This window comes from Motacilla alba, chromosome 2 (assembly GCF_015832195.1).
Source record: "Motacilla alba alba isolate MOTALB_02 chromosome 2, Motacilla_alba_V1.0_pri, whole genome shotgun sequence".
Classification (NCBI taxonomy): Eukaryota; Metazoa; Chordata; class Aves; order Passeriformes; family Motacillidae; genus Motacilla; species Motacilla alba.
In genome coordinates, this window is record NC_052017.1 from 19,625,579 (window position 1) to 19,645,176 (window position 19,598).

The window sequence follows — 19,598 nt, forward strand, 5'->3', positions numbered from 1 at the left end:
AAAGTATATGCAAATGTGACACCAAGAAAACAAACTAGAACCTTTCAAATAATTATCAATCACTTAATGTTGCTTAAACAAATAGGAAAATCATAGAATCAGAATATTTTTTGCAGGAAGGGACCTTCAAAGGTTTTCTAGTCCACCTCTAATTGTAAGGCTTTTAATAAGAGAGAAAATTTTAAAGACCAAACATATTTTGGTCACAGAGATTTTCAAGGAAACTCTATCCTGTAGAAGTGAGCTGTTGAACTGTGTACTTAAAGCTGTGGGAATTGCACAGGAATGATAATACACACTTGACTGAGGACTCTATGAAACTGAGAAGACACCAAGATAATTACTGTGTCTGTAGCCGGTCTTTCTACAGGCATCCTCTGATCAGCATGAGCATACTCAAATTTAGCTTTTATATCTAGCAGGCCTTTAAAATTATATTTTCTTCTGATACCAATATTCTACCAATACCATTAACTAGCCAGCTAGTAATTTTCAAGTGATGAATATTATAAATCATCAACCTGAGAGCATCCTTTCAGCAGCCTCAAAACATTCAGAAAAAAAAATAGATGTTTATATCCAGTAAAATACTGCAAAATGCAATGTATCATTAATGAGCTGAAGAAAAAAAGTTGTTTAGTGACAGCAGAAGTAATGAAGCTTGGGTTCCCACACACACCTCCACAATACTTTCAGCTCTCTCTCATTTTCCCTACACACCACATGCTCTGTACCCTCAGCTCCCCTCCCCTCCCTGAACTTCTCTTTTCATGAGCTGAACAGGAGCGAGCATTTGTTTGCTCTGTTGCAGTTAAAGTTGTGCTCCTCAGCTGGATGGATGCTGCCTTCCAGATGCCAGAGGAGGCCAGAGAGTGCTCTACATCTCCCACACTGGCCCCTTGAGGAAATGGCTTTAACAGCTCCTCCAGCCCCCAAGGAAGTTCTGCTATAATCACTCAGTGCTTCTGAGACCTCTGCAAGGCAGGTTTAAATCGGCCACTGAAGTTCCTGAGAAGCACAACTAACAGATGGAAAGTGGGATTGCATAAATCTTGTCTTTGGAAACAAACCTAAGAAATCAGAGCTGTTATACAAAGACTGTCCGTGCACTTTAATACTCAGCAGCTTGTTTAAATATAAGATGATGCCATGAGCAGCAAGGTAAACATTTAATCTGTCTGAAAATTTTCAAATCATCACTGTATAGAGCATTGGTTGCAGTTATTAAGCAGTTACAAGCTTTTATGTCATGTACATGTGGCAGCACTGCAGCACCAGTGGCAGAAAAAAAATTGTAAAGAAATACTGCACTTGTAACAAAGGAATTTAGGGAATCAGTGATTAAATATTGCAAACATTTATATATTCATATGTAATTAGATAACCTATATTCCAAATTCTGGCATCTTCTGTATTTTGGACCATAGCAAAAAATAAATTTTAAAAAAAGTAAAAAATAAAGAATCCCAGTAGTTTAATAGCCTACAAAATTGGTATCTGAATGCAATTGAACTTTCAAAGCACTTTACCTCCTGTTCTTTTACACCTTTTCTTTTTTTTTTTGGTGGCAGCTCCATACCAGGGATCCTAGGAAGCAAATAGCAGAATTTGCCCTTTCAAGTTTATGAATTCCTAGGCTTGTTCACTGCTATTTGAAAACTGAATAAAAAAATATTAACAGCAAATATATACTTCACTGATGCCAAAAATGTAAATTTGGATAAATTGGAAAAAGGCAGGGTGCTGCTTCTCTGCACAGAGGGTGAGGTGAGGACAAAATGTCCTTACACTTTCTGACAGTTACTGAAGTTTCCATACTTTAGAATTTCTATGTTACAATGACTGCTGGTGATGAAAATGTGTCAGTGGTTATGCAATATGTAATCCTTTATTTCATCTTACTATAACATTTTAATTAACTTGAACACATCAGGGGTCAACATGTTCCAAGGGACATTCTGTTATCTGGAAACTTAGAAAAATGAACCCATAAAGCAGTTCTGGACAATTATACAATTTCAATCTACTTTTGATGCAACAACTGCCATTCAAAGACTATCAACAATAATAAATTTACTTAATTATTCATGCCAATAATATGAAAGTTCTCAAGCTATATCTCTTCTTAAATCTTCCCCATTACTTTCCTCCTAGATATTTAAACAATTCATTTTTCAATTAGATAATGTCTGAGGACCAGTACTGCTAAACAAAATGCTAATTTGCAAGCATAGCTTCCTGTAAAATGCTTCTGAACAAGAAGTAACTACAGCTAAAATTCACATTAGTAAAACAAAATAGCCTTCCCCTCAAGACATATCTGGATACTAGAATAAAAACTGAGGAAACAGGAATAGAGTAGTCATCAGCTATCACTTGAAAAGAAGGGTTGACCAAATACTGAGGGATCCATGGCTGAATCCCTTTTACTGCTTTCCATCTATGTTTCATTTCACCTATCCTGCTTTTTTGCTGCTCCTCAGTTTACAAGGGCTGTACATGCACAGCACCCCTCCCTGTGATTCCCTTACCCCGTCCAATGATAACTTCTTCCTCTGTCTAATAGGACCTCTATGATCATGCTAAATAGAATTTGGACTTCTCCATGACGGGATATGAGGGGAAAGCTTCCTTTTACTCTGTAGACCAGATAAACACAGCTTCTCCTTGATGACATTATTTGACAACCAGCAGACAGAAAGATGAAAATGCTGCAGGAAACACATACATTAGTTGTGCTAAGTTTCAACATCAGATTGCTTTTGTTGAGGAAACAGTATTTTCCAATTTGAGGGTTTTTTAAAATTTTACAACAATTTTTTCCCACCAAAAAAAAAAAATTATGTTCTGATTTCATTTCTCCCCACCTATGATAGCATTGGGACTGTCAGAGAATCTCAACACATTTGGTTTATCAGAACTCTTAATAATTGCTTGTATATAGATTAAAACATAAAGACTTAAGCTTTTTACTATATTAATTAGATAAGAAAAGACTAAAGGCAGCTATAGCTATGGTTGAACTCAATTACTGTAAGGGTCTTTTCCAAGCTAAATGGTTCTGTGATTCTATTAGTAGCTGATTTCTACTATTCTGAACATCCATGCCAAAAATAATTTCAGTGGAATTATATATAGTAGTTGTACCTTTTCCTGCTTTATGGCACACTTCCTGTAAGACCCATTGTTGCATTATTTTCCCCACAAACATAAGAGCATAGTCTAATTGGAGCAAAAAGAAGTTGTTTATAAAGAAAAGTTGTCAGTAAGAGGAGAACAGAATGGATATTAGCATTAACTAATCAGTTTCCTATGTGAAGATCCCTAAATAACCCAGGAATAGCAATGATCCAAATCTGATCTCCTTCTAGAAAAAAGCTGTGGAGCAGCTGTTACACAAGACAATGCCCCTGACTTCTCTCAGCAGAACTCTGGAAAGCTACTGTCATGCTTAAGGTACTGTTCTTTTACTGCAATTTTATTCAAATAGCTCATAAATGTTATAGAAAGAAGTAAGCTTACGCCAAACATTCAGCTTAAATCTATGTTTGCGTAACTTCATTTTAATCCCCATCCTTTTTTCCTACAGTGTAAAAAGAAAAAGCACATCCATTTGAAGTTTAAAAATAGTATTTGTCATCTATTTAAATTTTATTTCACAGCACAGCTGTAGTGGGATGTCTGCCACTAAAACTCCCTGGCCCCAGGATACACGTACCTGGTCAAATGCTGCCAAAGCAAGACTCATGAAGGTGTTACAACCTAACCCAAACAAAAATAATAGAGAGTATAATGTTTGTGTCTGTAGAGAGAATGTACTTCAAGCTACTGCCAGCAGAGAGTCCCATTGCTTTCATATTGAGAAGAAAACAATTTAGCACAATCCCCAAAAATCACTGAACAAAAAGCAAGCCACTTTTAACCATTTTAATAGGGTCATAGACAGAAGCCCTAAGCAGCAGCCACCTGCAAGTGCTTTTTTCCCTCCCCCTCAACTCATTTTTTTCAGCTTTTCCAAACTGTAAGTCAAGTTAGTATGTTTCAAAAAAAGAAGCTCAAAAGTATGGTTTGGACTTCCACAAAAAGGCTGGCACATTTCTCAACAACATTTCAGCTTGGCTAAATGAGAACAAAGTGAAACAGTTTAACTGTAATTAAGTTAACTCGCAAGCCAGCCTCTACATCGCATCGTAAAATTAAAGGGCTCCCGAGCATCTGGCCTGCACTCCTACCACATATGCTTACCCCAGGAGCAATGTGCTTAGTTTGAGGAGACATCAGGCGTCTGTCAAGCATGTCAGCCTCACTCCAAGCAGGCCAGCCCTTCCAGCAGCAGCAGCACTTCGTACAGGAGCACAACCTCCGATGCAAAGGAGCGCACCAGCGAGACCTTCAGCCGGTCAGCCCACACTGAGCGTCATTGCAAACACCTGTACTTGTAAGGCCTGGTTTAAAGGGCACAGCTTTGGTCTCTACAGAGCAAGACTGTTTGCTGGCCGTTTCTCTCAGCTGTTGATCTGATACAGTCCCTACGTTAGGGACAGCTCAGCAGAGAGCCTGTCACCATCAATTACCAAGGAGGAGTGGGAGGGCTCCGTGCTCATGGTGACGCCAGCCGCTGTAAGGACAGAGCCTGCACACTTGCTGGAGTAACATCACTCTTTGTTCATCTCAGATGTATGGCTGGCAACACTCATGGCCCCCTGGTAACATACAGCTGCTGTGCAGCCAGAAACAGGAAAGGCATCTAGCATTAACAAGGCATAATCAATTTATTGATGTTTGTGGATACAGATGTTTTTTTTCCTCCTCCCCCCCCACCCCAACATAAATACTATGCTGGAATTTCAAGCTGTAAATATCAATTTAAGTCACAAATTTTCTGTGTAAAAGAAAATTTCTGCTGGACTCTATCCAAGATTAAAGACCTATTATGGTAGAAGATACACATAAATGAACCTTAATCACGATTTTTATATAAACTATTATCCTAAAAAACTCTCACGAGACATTTCATCATGGCAATACTTCTATATATTAGCCAGTCAACTGAAATTATCAGGAAAACTTACACACATAATATTATTTGCCCTAATGAGTTTAAGAATTTGCAAGATTAAGGTCAACTGGCTTAAAATAAGAGCATAGGTTAGAAGTAAATAAGGATGTATGTTTGTATTGGTCTGAGGCTTCTGGTGGTGTAGTAAAGACGAGAAAGGAACAGGCAGCAACAGGCAAGGAATGGTATGAACAGAAAAAGAGCTCCAGAGAAGCACTTTTCCCCTCTGTTACCACTGAGATAAGGAATACCAAGGCAGCGATTCCTCAGAGGAGCAACAAGCACAAACATTGTTTTGGCCCCAGCTGCTCAATGAGCTGGGCAATCTTCTCCTCTGCCTGTGCCTCAAGATTGTTCTTCAAGAGGCGTGTGAGGCAAGAACAGCCCCACAAAGTCCAGCCTCTGGTCCATGAGAGCTGAAAACACTGTCCATTTTCAAAGGCTAAACTCTTAATACCAACTTTGTATGTAGACCCTGTAAAGTCAACGGTACTTGGAGAAGGAAGGGCAGACCCTACCTACATGTCTCACTAAAAGTACCAAAAACAATTTTTTTTTTCCCTTTTAGACAAAAAGCTCAGACTAGCTTCCATTTTTATTAACTGGTTCCTACACGTCTTCACACAGACACTCTTAAGTGTACCAAGACTGATCAGTATAAAGTTATGCTCTTAAAATGTAATTTCTTATTTATATTATCTGCATATCAAATTGTTAAAATTCTCACTCACAGAAACAAGAAGTGACTTTTGGTTAATAACTGATCAGGTGGTTGTTCATTTGCAGGGGTTTTTATGTTTTGGTTGGTTTTTTTTTTTTATTTAAGGGGACTGTGGGAATAAGGCATTCTTAACATTTTACCACTGTTTCAGAATCCAGTATCCATGTTAGGTCCATTTTGGATGCCAAAAGAGAATTAAAGAGGCAGAAACTTTGCCCTTATTTCTCATGAAAAAGACATTTCTATTTACCTGAAATAGACTGAGCAAAGAAAAATACACAGAACACTGACAACCTCTTGCACAATTTATTTTGACTTCCATAAGGCACTTCTAGGATGGGTATTAAACTCAAAATGTTGAAATAACTCCTGGTTTCCAAGGAAGCAAACAGTAAACTTCAGCAAATACAGTTTTAGAAGGCTCTGAGAAGTATAGCAATTTGTGATGCAATACTGTATTAATAATGTTGGGGGGTTAACAGTAAAATTACTGAGCAAGCTTTTTAGCAAAGTTATTATCCTTAAAAAATTTAATACATGCTGTGGGACACAAATACCTTGGGGCAAATCAGAACTACTCTGAAGAATACACAATCACAGTCCCAGCTGGAATACTGCAATTAGGACAGAGCAGCTCTCATTCCAGAGGCTTATTTTCTGCCCTTCAGCAGATTTTACAGAATACTGAAACTAAGCCTGCAAGACCACACTGTCATCATGGCAAATTTTAGTATCATAATATTGAAACAAAAGAACTTTGTAGTAGAAAACACAGTAATGAGATAATTTAAAATACAGAAACAGCAACAGAAAAATTTGCCTGTACCAATCATAGTTTCTAAAGCTCCCTAAATCTTTCAGTCATTGAATAGAAACACCTCCTTTTATTCCTATTTTTTCCTTTTTATTTTTTTAAAATTATTTTAACTTCTGAGCAGCAAACAGCATGGAACCAGTATGCAGTAAGTGCTTGATAACTTCCACCCTTTTTTCCCCAGGAGGGTGAATCATCACCCAAGAAGTGCCAGATTTGTTAAGGAGTATCTGATATGTAACCTGACAAATTAGGTGCCTGAGAACAAAGACCTTCAAACCCTTACAGAAAAACACATCTTTATTATGAGAACAGGAATGCAGGAATGAAATTAATTCAGAGATTACTATTCTAATTCATTCTTTAATCCCATATAGTTCTATTGGAGAAGTAGCCTTAACTTTAAATCTTAATAATCTATATTTACACAGTGATTTCATCAGAAGTCTCAATCAATATTAAACACAGCTTTATAAAATTTTACTGTGTTTGGACTATAAATGTCATTAAGCACATGAGAAAACCAAAGTACTGATGAACCTAATACTCAGTAACATACTAATAGAATCTCGCTTGTAAATGTTTAAGCTACTTTGGTTTTGTCTTTTTGTGTAACAAAGCAAGATGGATGTCAGTCTATAAAAGTTCTTGTTGATAAACCAGATCAAAAAATGAGTTGTTAAGAGATCATACAGTCAGTAACTCAGAATTGGTAAAACCTTAAGACATATGAGTAATTTTTCTCATCACCAAGTTATTGTGCATCAGCTGATCCATATGCGGACATGTGGGCATGCTTAGCATATGGCAAACAAATTAAGGCAATTTATTGTAATTCTGCCTCATTATGAATTATGTTATCTGACATTTGCTGATGAGTATATGCATGAACATGGCAAATCATAAATCTGAATACCTAAGTCTAATATATATATATACTGGAAAATTTTTCAGGTTTGCTTTCCCATTTTAAAGACAGATAATGCATTTGTTTTTCTTCAGTTACTTCAGATATCACAGTTGCTTTTATTCAGTCATAAAGTATCTCATCAGTCTTACATGAGTTCTTAAAACATAACTTCATGTTTCTGAGTTGCCTCAGTTGGTCCTTTAGGTATTCAGGCACCCCAAAGAGCTCAGGTTGAGTTAACCACAACCCAAGCTGTTCCCTTTTCCTATATGAAAGTGAGTATTTATCCCTTTGCCATTCCTATAAGTGACACAAGTTATCAGCTCTTCTTACATGGCAAGAGTCAGCTTTAGAAGAGTTTTCATCCCCCTTTTAGAAGATCCAAAGTCTTTCCAAAAGATATCAAAAGAGGGTATTAAAATCCCTCATTTATCACAAGACAGAAGAACACTGTATATGTCTACGCAAAATTGATATATATGAATTTTGACATCCAAAAATTTTTTTATGAGAAGGGGGATAAAAAATCAGCCAAAGCTCACACAGACAACAATTCATTAGCAAACAGACCAGACTCATACATTTAAATTGTTCCAACAGCTTGTCCACAGGAAACACACAAACCCACCCAAGCCCTGTCAGCAGGAGAGCACTCAGCTCACCAGCACATGTCAGAATTCACAGAAGTTTCTCAGGTTCATGCTTTCCCTCTCAGACCTGTACCAAAGGGCAGTTTGCTCACTGTTTTGCACACTGGCTGACACAGCAGGTCCCAGGTGAGATGCTGGGACAGCAGCTGGGTGATACTTCAGGTCCAAGACAGAAAACACTCAGCACTGTGGGGGCTGAGCTTTAGGATCATTCATTAATCACTTTTCCAGTACACTCTGCCCACAGTTTGAGCAAAGGACAGTAACAGGGTCTCCTGCCTCTAAGGAAAAGTTTGTTCAGTACTGGATTTAAAGGCAACCTCTTGTTTGTCTTTCTGTGAAAAAATAGTCACAGAATAAAGAACAAATTCTATTACTCCCAAATATTGTAAAATAGGTTTTGTTATGAATGAGTGTCAAAATTCATATTTATTAGGGTAGAAGAATAGATTCAAAATAGTATAGAGTAAGGTAGAAGGAGAGTTACGTTTAGACATGTTCTCAGAGAAATACACCAGAAAAGTCAGTGCAGCAAAGCACCAACGCCTACCACACCAATAGACTCTATTTACATGTAAAAACCCAACAGAGACAGTCAGTTTCACAATTGCAGCCCCACAGAGAATGATGTCATCAGCAGCACACCTGAATCCCCTGACTAAAGGGGGAAACTCACTAGAATTTTAAAACAGTTCTGGGAAACTTCGGTTTGCAAAAGAGATTTCCAGTAAGAACTGAGTATCGGATGATAAGGATATCTCTCTCGGGATGTGATTGTGTACTGTTAAGATTAATCCTGTCTAGCACAAGACCAAAAGTCGATGAATTATTCCCGAAGACATCGAGGACAGGACCACCTTCCATCAGATACCATTCTACTGGACCGGAGAAACCTTGGGAACTTGTTTGGTTATGAAAAGGACAATGGACTTCCTAGCCTGCGGCAGAAAAAATGGGATAAAAAGACCTACATGGAGAAAGCTGGTGTGCTCGCCGCACTCTGAAGCTGCCAGTGCTTAGAGTTGCTCAGGGCGTCACCCAGGGTCTACTCCCGGGCTAGACTCTGTCCGATCCGTGGCTTACCGAAATTTTGTCAATTTGCGCGAAATAAATTTTGTACTTTGTTTTTATATCACAATTTGGCTCTGGCAAATTATTGATAAAATTCAATTGGCAATCGCACTCACAACAGTTTTAAAGTTTGAAATGGGTGAGTACACAAGCCAGCAGAGTTACTGGTTATAACAGACAGGGAAGAGTTTGATAAGCATTTTTAATAAGGGTAATTTGACTTGGCTAGATACCTACTGGAACAAAAAAGTTCACAGCTGCATTTTACAGATGAAAAGCACAGCAAGAGTGCCTGGCTTACAAAGAACTACCTGGCTAACTTCAAGAAAAGTCTTGCAAATTGTTGCTCCTGAGACCATCAGCTACACCTGAGAGGGGATTATTGCATCTTCACAGCTGTTGATCTTCCTGAGTTCAAGAACACACTGCTTTGCAAAAATAAGTTTAGAAAATGGGAGATTCAAGCAGTCTAAATACACTCCTGTTTTTTAGTCTAATGGGAGATTCAAGCAGTCTAAATACACTCCTTTTTTTAGTCTAATGGGAGATTCAAGCAGTCTAAATACACTCCTTTTTTTAGTCTAATGGGAGATTCAAGCAGTCTAAATTACACTCCTGTTTTTTCATGACACTTACTGCAAGATTCACCAACCATGCTCAGTGCACAACAGCACTTCACAGTCAAGTGTTGGTTAGGCAAGAAGGATTCACAGAGTATCTACAATCTGATTTTAGTTTCTGCAGAGAAAGAGCTTCAGCACTAGATGAAATTTTAAAATGGCACTGAGAGATGTGTTAGGAAATTTACAGGAATCCGAATGCAGCACATAAAACACAAACATCACATAAACCAGCTAAACTAAAGATTTAGATGAATTCACACTACTGCTGTGAACAGAGCTCTTGCTCCTCTCCTGCCCCCATCCCTGGCACCCCCAGCAGGTGCTTCCCCAGCTTCCTTCCCCTCTACCACCCAGCACTTGTCAGACCCTTCCAGGAGGACAGTGACATACCTGGCTTAGTCAGAAACCACTTGTTTGTTTTGTGGGGGTTTTTTCCAGTCATTAAGATGAAATGGATAAAGGAAAAAAAAAAAGTTGGGGAAAGGATGCTGGTAGTGGTGGGCCAATTCCATCACTGCAGAGCATTACAAAAAAAACCACCAAGGGTGTAAATCCATTTGTGAGTTTAATTTCTATTTTGCAATGCATGGCAATAGCTATGCAATGTAAAGCTTTAGCAGTTTTAAAGCAGAAAAGAGATGTACTTGAAAAGCATCTCACATTAAAAATAATAATAATTAACCACCCCCACAAAAATACTTAAGCAATCAGAAAAAATTATGGCTTTTAAGATACATATAGTTGGGCTTAGCATTTAAACGAAGGGGTTGTTTGTACAGATGATTCAGTCACATTTTTCTCCTCTAAAATACAAATTTAACTCCATCCACAGTGAATAAGGCACACACCCCTATCATTCATATATTCTGATTTTAGACTTATAATAGCTACAGACAATGTTAGCTTACTGCAATCTCCTTCAATGTTAATTCTTCTGAAAATATTCTTATTGGCGTGATCTGAAGCCCACGAGGCTCTCTTTGGTTGGCTTTAGATTAGGCCCTTACATAACTGCAACATCTGGGCCGCATTTCAACTGCTGCAAATTCCAGCAGACACAATTTCTGTGAGTATAAATTAGTTTTAGTTTAACAGACACCTGTAATTTGGAACAGCTAATACATATTCTCCAAGAAAATAATGAAATAAATACTGCAATTTTGTATGACATTCACCCCCAGTGTATTCTGGTGTGGTGGGTTTTTTTACCATCAGTGCTTTGGAAATTAATATCCATATCTGCACAGGGGATAAAAAGCACAACAGGCCAGTATTGCCACAGCTGGAACTACTGGAAGGTGGAAGACCCAGGGTCAGTACTCTTCTCATAAATTATTTTTATGCAAAGTATAAAAGTATTACACATACTGCGTAAATTCCAGATTGATCTGTGATATTACTCAGATGCCAGGAAAGCAATCTAATATTAAAACATGAAAGACACACTGCACCATTGCAGAGCTTACACGAAGCAATTGTTAATATGTGAGTAAATGCATATTTGTCTATGTGCAACTCCTCAGTGAAGTTTGGAAGGGATTGCTATCAAATAGCAATCCCCACACAACAGCCCATTAAGCTATAGGTAATGCAGAAAAGTGTTATAATCTACTTTCTCCAGAAGCATAATTTTCCTTCAGTTAAGAACAATTACAAATTCTTGTTCAGTCGCTTTTTTTTCTACTGACAATGAAAAACATGACAAGGATACATACAAGGATATCTATATCCCTCCTTGTAAATGCACAAACAATAAAATGTTAACAGGATTATCACTAAATCCTTGCAAAGAATTTATTTTTACTACTATAGAAAAAAACCTTGCTGAAATAAATGGGTAAGGCAGAACTACTGCCATAGTAAGATGCACTGATTTACAGGGAATCAGAGAACAGTCTTCAGATTACAGTCTCTAAGATTATACCAAAAATAGGTCAGAACAACAGAGCATTATAAGGACTAAAAATATGCATTTTTAAAATTATTTTCCTAACTCACATCAATGCGATAGGAGTGGATTATTCACACTCTCTCTTTATTTAATGTTCTCCACTGGAGAACCATTTATCACAGAATACTACAGTCTACAAATATCTGAAATTATCTATCTGTAGCAATAGAAATAGTTTATTAGCCTGATAATGCAGCATTTTCAGTGATCCTTTGCAAACAGCAGTCTCTACCCATGAATCTAAAAGGCACTGGGATTTGCAATTCACAGTTCAATACTACTTATCTGGATTAGGAAAGCAATTATTTGCCAATTAAGACATGTAAATAGGCTCACGAAAATAATGTAACAAATAAAAAAGAATGCTTACTTACTCTTTTTAATAATAGGAAACACTGTATTTTGGATTTTTTTTTTTTGTTTTAAGCCAGGAAAGAATGATAAAAACCATACCAAGCTTAAAGTACAATATATTACACACATAGCCTACTTTGACAGAAGACTAGACAGCAAAATAAAGCAATTAAGCATTTAGTCAACGTTAATTGAATTCCCTTGTCCTCACCTACATAATCATATTCTCATTTCCAGGGAGCTCCTACATTTTTCAGCACTCAGACACATGAATGTTTACTGATCTACTATGTTATATATTTTTTTTCTTCTCTCTGTTCCCCTGAGTATTTGGGCCCCAGGCCTCCTGTATGTTCTCAAATGCATGTTGTTAACTTTGGGGTTTTTTATTCTATGAGAAGCTCATTGTAAGCATTAGCTATAGCTTCAAGAATTTATCTTCACAATAAGAAGCACAGTAAAATGAAGAGAAACTTTTTCCCACTTTTCAGATAAGACTTTAAGCAGGAAGAATACAGGCAAAAGGGGACATAATACCACCTAAGTATTTGAAACTGGAGAATGCAATCTTCTTTTTGCCTGTAGCACCAAAGGTTGGTGTGTAAGAGCAAGACTCTTCCAGTACCAGTGTCTCATGTCCAAGTAGCTCACAAGAAGAGAACCTCTTGTAAGGAATCTTAGGAAGATGTGAAGAAAATCCGTCATTCACTCACATGACAATAAAAAGGAACAAAGCTTTCTTAAAGTAGAACAAAAGTGCTAATAAATGGGTAGAACAGAACTGAAATGCAGGCAAACCCCTTAAGGCAGGAGCATTCCCTCCTCTTGCATTTTGATCTAAAGATCAGTTGTCAAGAAAAAGCTTAAGCCATCACAGCCATCTGCTGTGTAAATTCAGAAACCATACTGCTGTTGAGTAAGTAACATACACAGCAAATGACAGAACTGGACCCAAAAAGTGAGTGGACACAACACATTCTTGGAATACAAATCCACTGAAAGCCAGTAAACACACATTAAATAAAGCTTAGGAATAGTACCACAGCTGCAGTTTTTGTGCCAATATTCATGGACAATAAACTGTTATGTGGAAGGATATCACTGAACACTTGCTTTGTGCTTATATTTCTCTCTGTTTCTGCTACTGGCTAATATCGCAAGCAGCTAAATAAATCTTTGATCTAATTTGGTACAGCATATTTTACGTCAAGTGCTAAATTAATAGATGAGGGGAAGAAAGAGAAGATATGGAGATACAGACTAAGTTCTTCAACTTTCAAAGTTTGCTTAAAGGCTGATATAAAACTTAACTCCCAGGAAACATCATGGTGCTAAGCTGCCCCTAAGCCCCCCTCAGGGCTTAGAGATACCTCTGCAAAATCTTCCAGGGAAGGAGGCTGGTGTTAAATATACTTAAAGTTTCCTTTTTGTTCCTTTTATGTTTTTCTCTTTTAACTCTGGTTCTGTTCTTGTGATCACAGACTTAGCTTTCCCTCTGGTAAAATAAAACTTAAACTCTTGTTGTGTTAGAGCACAGATTTCCCAGAAACATCAAACCCAAATATGGGGTACTAAGTGCAACCAGTTCCTTCATATTACTGTACCCAGGAGAAAAAAAATGCACAAGGAACTGCTGTGCAATTTCACTAAAATACATAGGCAGAACAGACATTTGTACTGTCAAGTAGTGGCTTATGGGAAGTTTTCCCAACAGCATTAAACAGTGCTTTCTACCATAAACTAGGCAGCTGAGGGACAGCCCAACACAGCAGGAACTGCATAGGAAGTTACATTATCTCTGGAAATAGAGACTTACTTCGGCTGATAGTGTTATTTTATTTTTCTAATATAATTCAGTCCATTTTTCCTATTATTATTTCCATTCTCCATGATTCAAGGACATGATATACTCTACATTTAAACCTCATTTTGCCCATAACAGGAAGCTGCAGCAGACACTGCACTTCATTTAAATTTGCTGTATAGCTAGTGCCAGTATTTTGTTTTTACAAGTTTCATTTTCAACACAGAACTTTTGACAAAACTATTTTCAAAAGCAGAATATGGAGACCAGTGAGTCTTAATATTTTTAACAGTGCAATACCACTGACTGCATTTCAGATCAGCTAAAAAAGCTTTAGCTTTTCTCAGCTGAAAGAAGAAAATTATTTTTCAAAGCTTCTACTGCTATGTGAGTTATCAAGCACAAAATGGCTTACAAATGACGGCTAAAATGTAGTCTTGGCAATGCAAATACCATCTTTGATAAAAAAGCAGAAATTGAAATGGTTCTTAATAAACTCAGAGGTACCTTGAAGGGCTGTGGAAAGATCACAACTTTTCCTCCTGGCTCTCTGGGCTCCTCACAGTTAGCAGGGCAATCACTGCAGGGCCCCAGAAGATAAACTGGTGGCTACTCTGATGGGACAGTACTACTGGCTCCTCTTAGTGGAGTTTAATGCACTGACAGGCCTGGACAATTCTGAACCAAAGCCAACTGCCTTGGAGTTGCCAAGCCCACAGGATTAAACTAACTCTTTTCCCCTTCAGAAGAGCATGGCTGAATCCAGCCCCCCAGAATCACCTGGCCCATGCTGTCTCCCAGGCGACACCAAAGAGCTGCCTCTAAGTCTGCGAGTCAGTCCTGGCCAAATGCACACCAGGAACTGCTCTGACAGCTCTGCAGAGTTGTGCTCCTTTGCCAGGAAACCTCTGGTGCTCCTCAGCTCGGACTTACAGAAACAGCCTTAGTGCTAGACAGCTTCAGGAACTCCAACAGGCAAAGCCACACCCCATTTATGGCCACAAATGGATTTGAAATGCCTTCAGGTGATTGTTTCATAGTTTCTAAGCCAAATCAATTATTTCTATTTTAGATCCTCACCTGCTCATCTAGAGTTTTCTTTTAAAAGACAGACTCTCATTCTCCCAGCAGGCAGGGCCAGGCCATCAGCTGCCCACAGAGCATCTCACATCTCTTAAAGGCTTTGAGAATTTTTGTCAAATTTGAGCACAGCTAATATCAGCTTATCTCTGTTCTGAATCTTCTTACTTTTTCACTTTTCAGTTAATTATTTCCATAAAGATCCAGTAAACTATATGAAAGGAAATTTATAAAACAAAACAAATTTTGTTGGACGCAGCACTGTCATTTAAATGCCTGGTTAGTATAATGCAGTTGATGTTTGTTTAAGACCTGAGTTATAGACACATCTTGGTATTTTATGCACAGATTTTACCACATTTCCAGGCATTTTACACACAGGTTTAGGTTTGCTGATGACATCCATTAGGAAAAATACATATTTATCTTTCTGACACTGGGTTTATGTCTATAGACCTTTTTAAGACAAATTTTCCCAGATATAGACCCACCCCTACCAACACTTCCCTTCCCATTGCATTTCCACACAAAATTTAACTAACTTTCAGACACAGGAATATTCAGATCAGTATAACATAATACAGAATAAAGCATATGCTCACTTTGGAGCATCTGCAGAAAATTTAAAACTTTATGGCTCCCCAAGACTGTGCCCTCTCCTGCACAACTGCAGAGAAGAGGTTTGGGTGTGGGGTGTTTTTGTTTTCAATTCTTGGCCGATAACAGATTTCAGTTGCACAGCAAATCAAATGTATAAAGTCCGTGTGCTTCAGCTCCAGACACTGGTCAGAATCAGAAAGTAATCAGAGACAGGAATTAAGGGAACGATTTTGTGTCCCAGATCCAGGGAATACACAGGATTGCTGGGCAGCATTTAGACAAGAGGTTGCTGAAAGAAGCTTCTAGAAAAGAGAATAAAAAACCATAACATCAAACTAAAACAGAACACAAAATTGCCATTTATAACAGATATTTTGGGATTAGCTCATGAAGCAGAGAGGTGAATACACTGTAGAAAATAAATAATGTGAATTACAAAAACAATTAGGCTTCTTATGTAACAGAAATAAAAGAAGGGAAGGGGATTAAGGAAGAAAAAAGAATGAATCAAATGCTATTATTTTCTAAAAGAGCGTATTTTACTACAGCAGTGCTTGAATCTGATGCCTGGCTGCAGCTTGCTCAGTGCAGCTCTGCCCACCCACCACCCTCTGCCCACCCCACTGAGACACAGAGAGGGAGGGGGAAAACCCCTTTTTTAGCTCCTGGATGGTGAAGAAACATGGAAATAATCTTTTGCACCTCTTCCTTAAAATATAAGAAACTATAACACATTTGTAGACTGAATTCCTAATTGTTACCTATTTGTTTCATTAACAGCACACGGAAGTCAGAGAGGAAGCACTCTTCATCAGGCTGTGCTGGCTTCCATGTTCTGTGCAAATGTTGTTGGCAACACAGAAAAACAGAACAGTTTTGTGATGTCTGACAACAATGAATCCTGAGTTAAGGATATTAAACCAATATTTTCAATTACTATTTCAGTACATCTCAAAATATTAAAAGACAAACTATAGCCCCTTAATGGATTATCTATAAATCAGACAAATTTTTAAGAATTGCTCTGATTTCTTCTGTTTCAAACAATAACTTCCGCATCAGTCTTTTTTCATCCACCTTTTTATGCAGCCAGGTGTTACTGAAGCTGACTTAAAAGCTCACCTTCAGGTGAGGATTAACTTTTTCTGTATTATCATTCCCTTCTACCCCTATTTTGTTTGTTGCTGTCACCATATTTTGACTTCTTCTCTAACCAGTATGATTTTCCTTCCTTCTTTTAGGCCATTCTATCTCAACTTATTCTATTGTTCTCCTATATTAGTGCTCCTATAAAAAGCAAACAAAAAACATACAAGTAAACCCCTGCTCTAAATCCTATTTTCTTAAAACATCACCAAAATAATAATTTAATCAAACAGTAACATAGCTTTTTATTTTTTTAAAAACCTGAAGCTTACCTGAGAGCTGTCAGGAAATACAGTTTCCTCAAAAAAAAAGTCTTAATTCTATTTTTCCTTATGAAATCCAGCAGAGCTAAATAAAGATCCATTACTTGCAAAATTATTTCTGTTGTAAATCTATTAGCTCAGTCCTGACTAAAATGAATTTGTAATGAAGAATATAAAAAATTCAGATAGATGGAAAAGTCAGGTCATTTGGAAGGTGCTACATCTCTAGTATTTTTGGTTTAAAGCTGCTTTACAGGACATTTTGTGACTGATATCTTTTGATGGGGTTCAGAGGCCTCTCTCTCCTTTGTCACGTATTTCTCATCTCCTGATACGCTTCCTCATCAGTCTGCATGAGAAACAGTGCACGAGAGAAAGGAAAGACTCTGCTAACAGTTTGCACCACCGAACCCAGCAGGGTCATGAAACAGGTCACGTAAAAGGCTGCAAAACGACCAGTTTTATTTTGGTTTAATCTGAGATGGAAAGGAATTCTTGCTAGTAAGCAGAATCACTGCAGTTTCCCACCTTCTTTGGAGGGTGGGATTACTTAAAGGAAGCAGAATGCTTCAACTCTGTTCATCAAAAATCCCCAAACCAACAACACGGGCCATTGAGGGGAAATTCCCATGTAGAGCAGAAAACGCAACTTTCCCTCACTCATTTTTAGAATTTGCTCCTTATCTTGCTGTGAGAGGAAATTCAAGCGCAGTCACATTTCAAGCAATCATATTGACCCAGAGCTCAGTCCCTTGCCCACCCCATCCATCCCTGTGGGCACGGGCAGGCTCAGGGGGCACCAGGGAGGGAGGGTCTGGCTGCAGCTGCCCTGGGCAGAGCAGAGAGCAGGCGGGAGTTTGTCCTGACACCGCTGAGCCAAGGGAGGAGCGCTGCCTCTCCCTGATTGCTTCTTCCTAAGGAGATTTAGGCAGTTTGCGTCAATCAAGGATTTAACACAAAGCATAAATGCCATCCCCTCTTAACACAAACAAACAGCTGCCAGCACCTTTCTTGATGAGCCAAGGGTGCATGGGCGGCTGGCAAAAAGTTAGTGATTTCTAGTGAATTCTCCTCTTTTACTATCTAACCTTATCAGTTAATCACAGGACTGACTTTGCAGGTTCATTTCTCTACAGCAGCAAAAAAAAGTAATTAAAAAACTATAAAGGCACATATAAATACAAGGAGAATCCTTATGAAAAACAATATGAATTACATACAGAGTATGAAAACCATTAACACGGCAAACACAGGCAGTCATTAAACATTTTTTCAGTGCCAATTCTCTAAATAAGGAAACAGATAGAACTCAAATAATGAGTTACTGTATAAGGCTTGGTCCATGAAGTAGAGTACATCTATATCAAAACTGCAGAAAAAATGAGCATTCACAAATTATGGGGCTTCAAGCCTTGTCAGATTTTTTTCCAGTAGATTGAATAATATTAAATATTGTTCAATTAGAATTCAAGTAATATTTTTGTGATTCTAGATATTATATCACTAAAAATATAATTAATAATAAATATATAAAATATTTAATTAGAAATCTTGAATGTCATTGTTTCAAATTGCAAAACCAATAAAAAACCTGCTTGATTTTAGAAGCAATTGCTTTGGGTTTTTAAACCTGACCATGTTCAACCACATACTAGCAAACCAAACAATTATATAATGAAATTATGAAGTCTTTAAAAACTAGCTTAATCATTGCACAATGATCTTCAGGAAATTATCATGAAATTAGCAGTTTGCCAGATGCCCAGTAGAAGGCAGACAAGGAAACATCCCTTCCCCCTAAATGATCTGTCATCCAGCAGCCAGCTAAATTTTTCCTCTTCCCTCCTTCACACAAGCACATCGGCATTTTTCTCCCAGGTTAAAATGAAGGGGCCTAAATACAGCTCACATATTGTTTTATTTCCTCAAAAAATAATAAGTACAAGAACCTCTTCTTTGCCCTAGATTCTCCTTTCAATAAGCAGTTTGGTAGCTCCCACTGAACACTGTTAAATCAGTCACAGTCATCCTTGTAGCCACAGTTCCGAAAGTTCCCTTCACTGTGTCAGAAGCTTATTACAATTATATCACCTCTTAGCACTTGAACTTTTGATCTGATTTTCTTAAAAATAGCAAAGAGTGCCAGTTAAAAGAACATTATTGAAAATAACAGTATTAATGCTATTTAATCAGCTCCATTTTCTTCTAGTCTCTTGAAGCTGAAGACAGTGGGCTGTCCATTCTATTCTGCACTCAGATTGACTCGGAGTTCAAAGCTGTGCCTTTGAGTAATTTCATTCTGACACTGTTAATAGCAATTCAGGAAGCATGCAAAGCATCATGCTGAGATTTTTAGGTAAAGCTTGTCCATCTTAAACTTCCCATGTTCTTCTGCTGACACGTTTTGGGAGTCAAATCCAAAACTTTCCACCCTGAACTTCTTTCTCTCTTTCCACGCCCCTGCAGAAGCAGAGAAGGTAGCAGGACCGAGTGAACTGCCTTGCAGTCTCAGCACCTACTCCTCACTTTGTGGCTTCCTTAGGACCCCCCCT

General features: G+C 37.9%; 1 protein-coding gene and 1 long non-coding RNA gene across 15 annotated transcripts in view; one reads left to right on the forward strand and one right to left on the reverse strand.

Annotated features, from left to right (window-relative positions):
• The window catches only part of CACNB2 (calcium voltage-gated channel auxiliary subunit beta 2), a 247,207-nt gene that overhangs the window by 118,110 nt on the left and 109,499 nt on the right, over positions 1 to 19,598 (reverse strand). The window contains exon 1 of one of the 14 annotated variants that reach the window (XM_038127531.1): positions 4,246 to 8,536. The exons of the other annotated variants lie outside the window; for them this stretch is intronic. Coding sequence (XP_037983459.1) covers positions 4,246 to 4,296 — 51 coding nt within the window. The 5' untranslated portion in view covers positions 4,297 to 8,536. Of the gene's footprint in view, positions 1 to 4,245; positions 8,537 to 19,598 lie in introns of those variants that run through there. 14 annotated transcript variants of the gene reach the window in all.
• LOC119697179 overlaps positions 1 to 19,598 on the forward strand; it is a 42,169-nt gene that overhangs the window by 5,995 nt on the left and 16,576 nt on the right. The window contains exon 2 of the long non-coding RNA XR_005255783.1: positions 3,372 to 3,456. This is a non-coding gene — a long non-coding RNA (uncharacterized LOC119697179). The remainder of the gene's footprint in view (positions 1 to 3,371; positions 3,457 to 19,598) is intronic.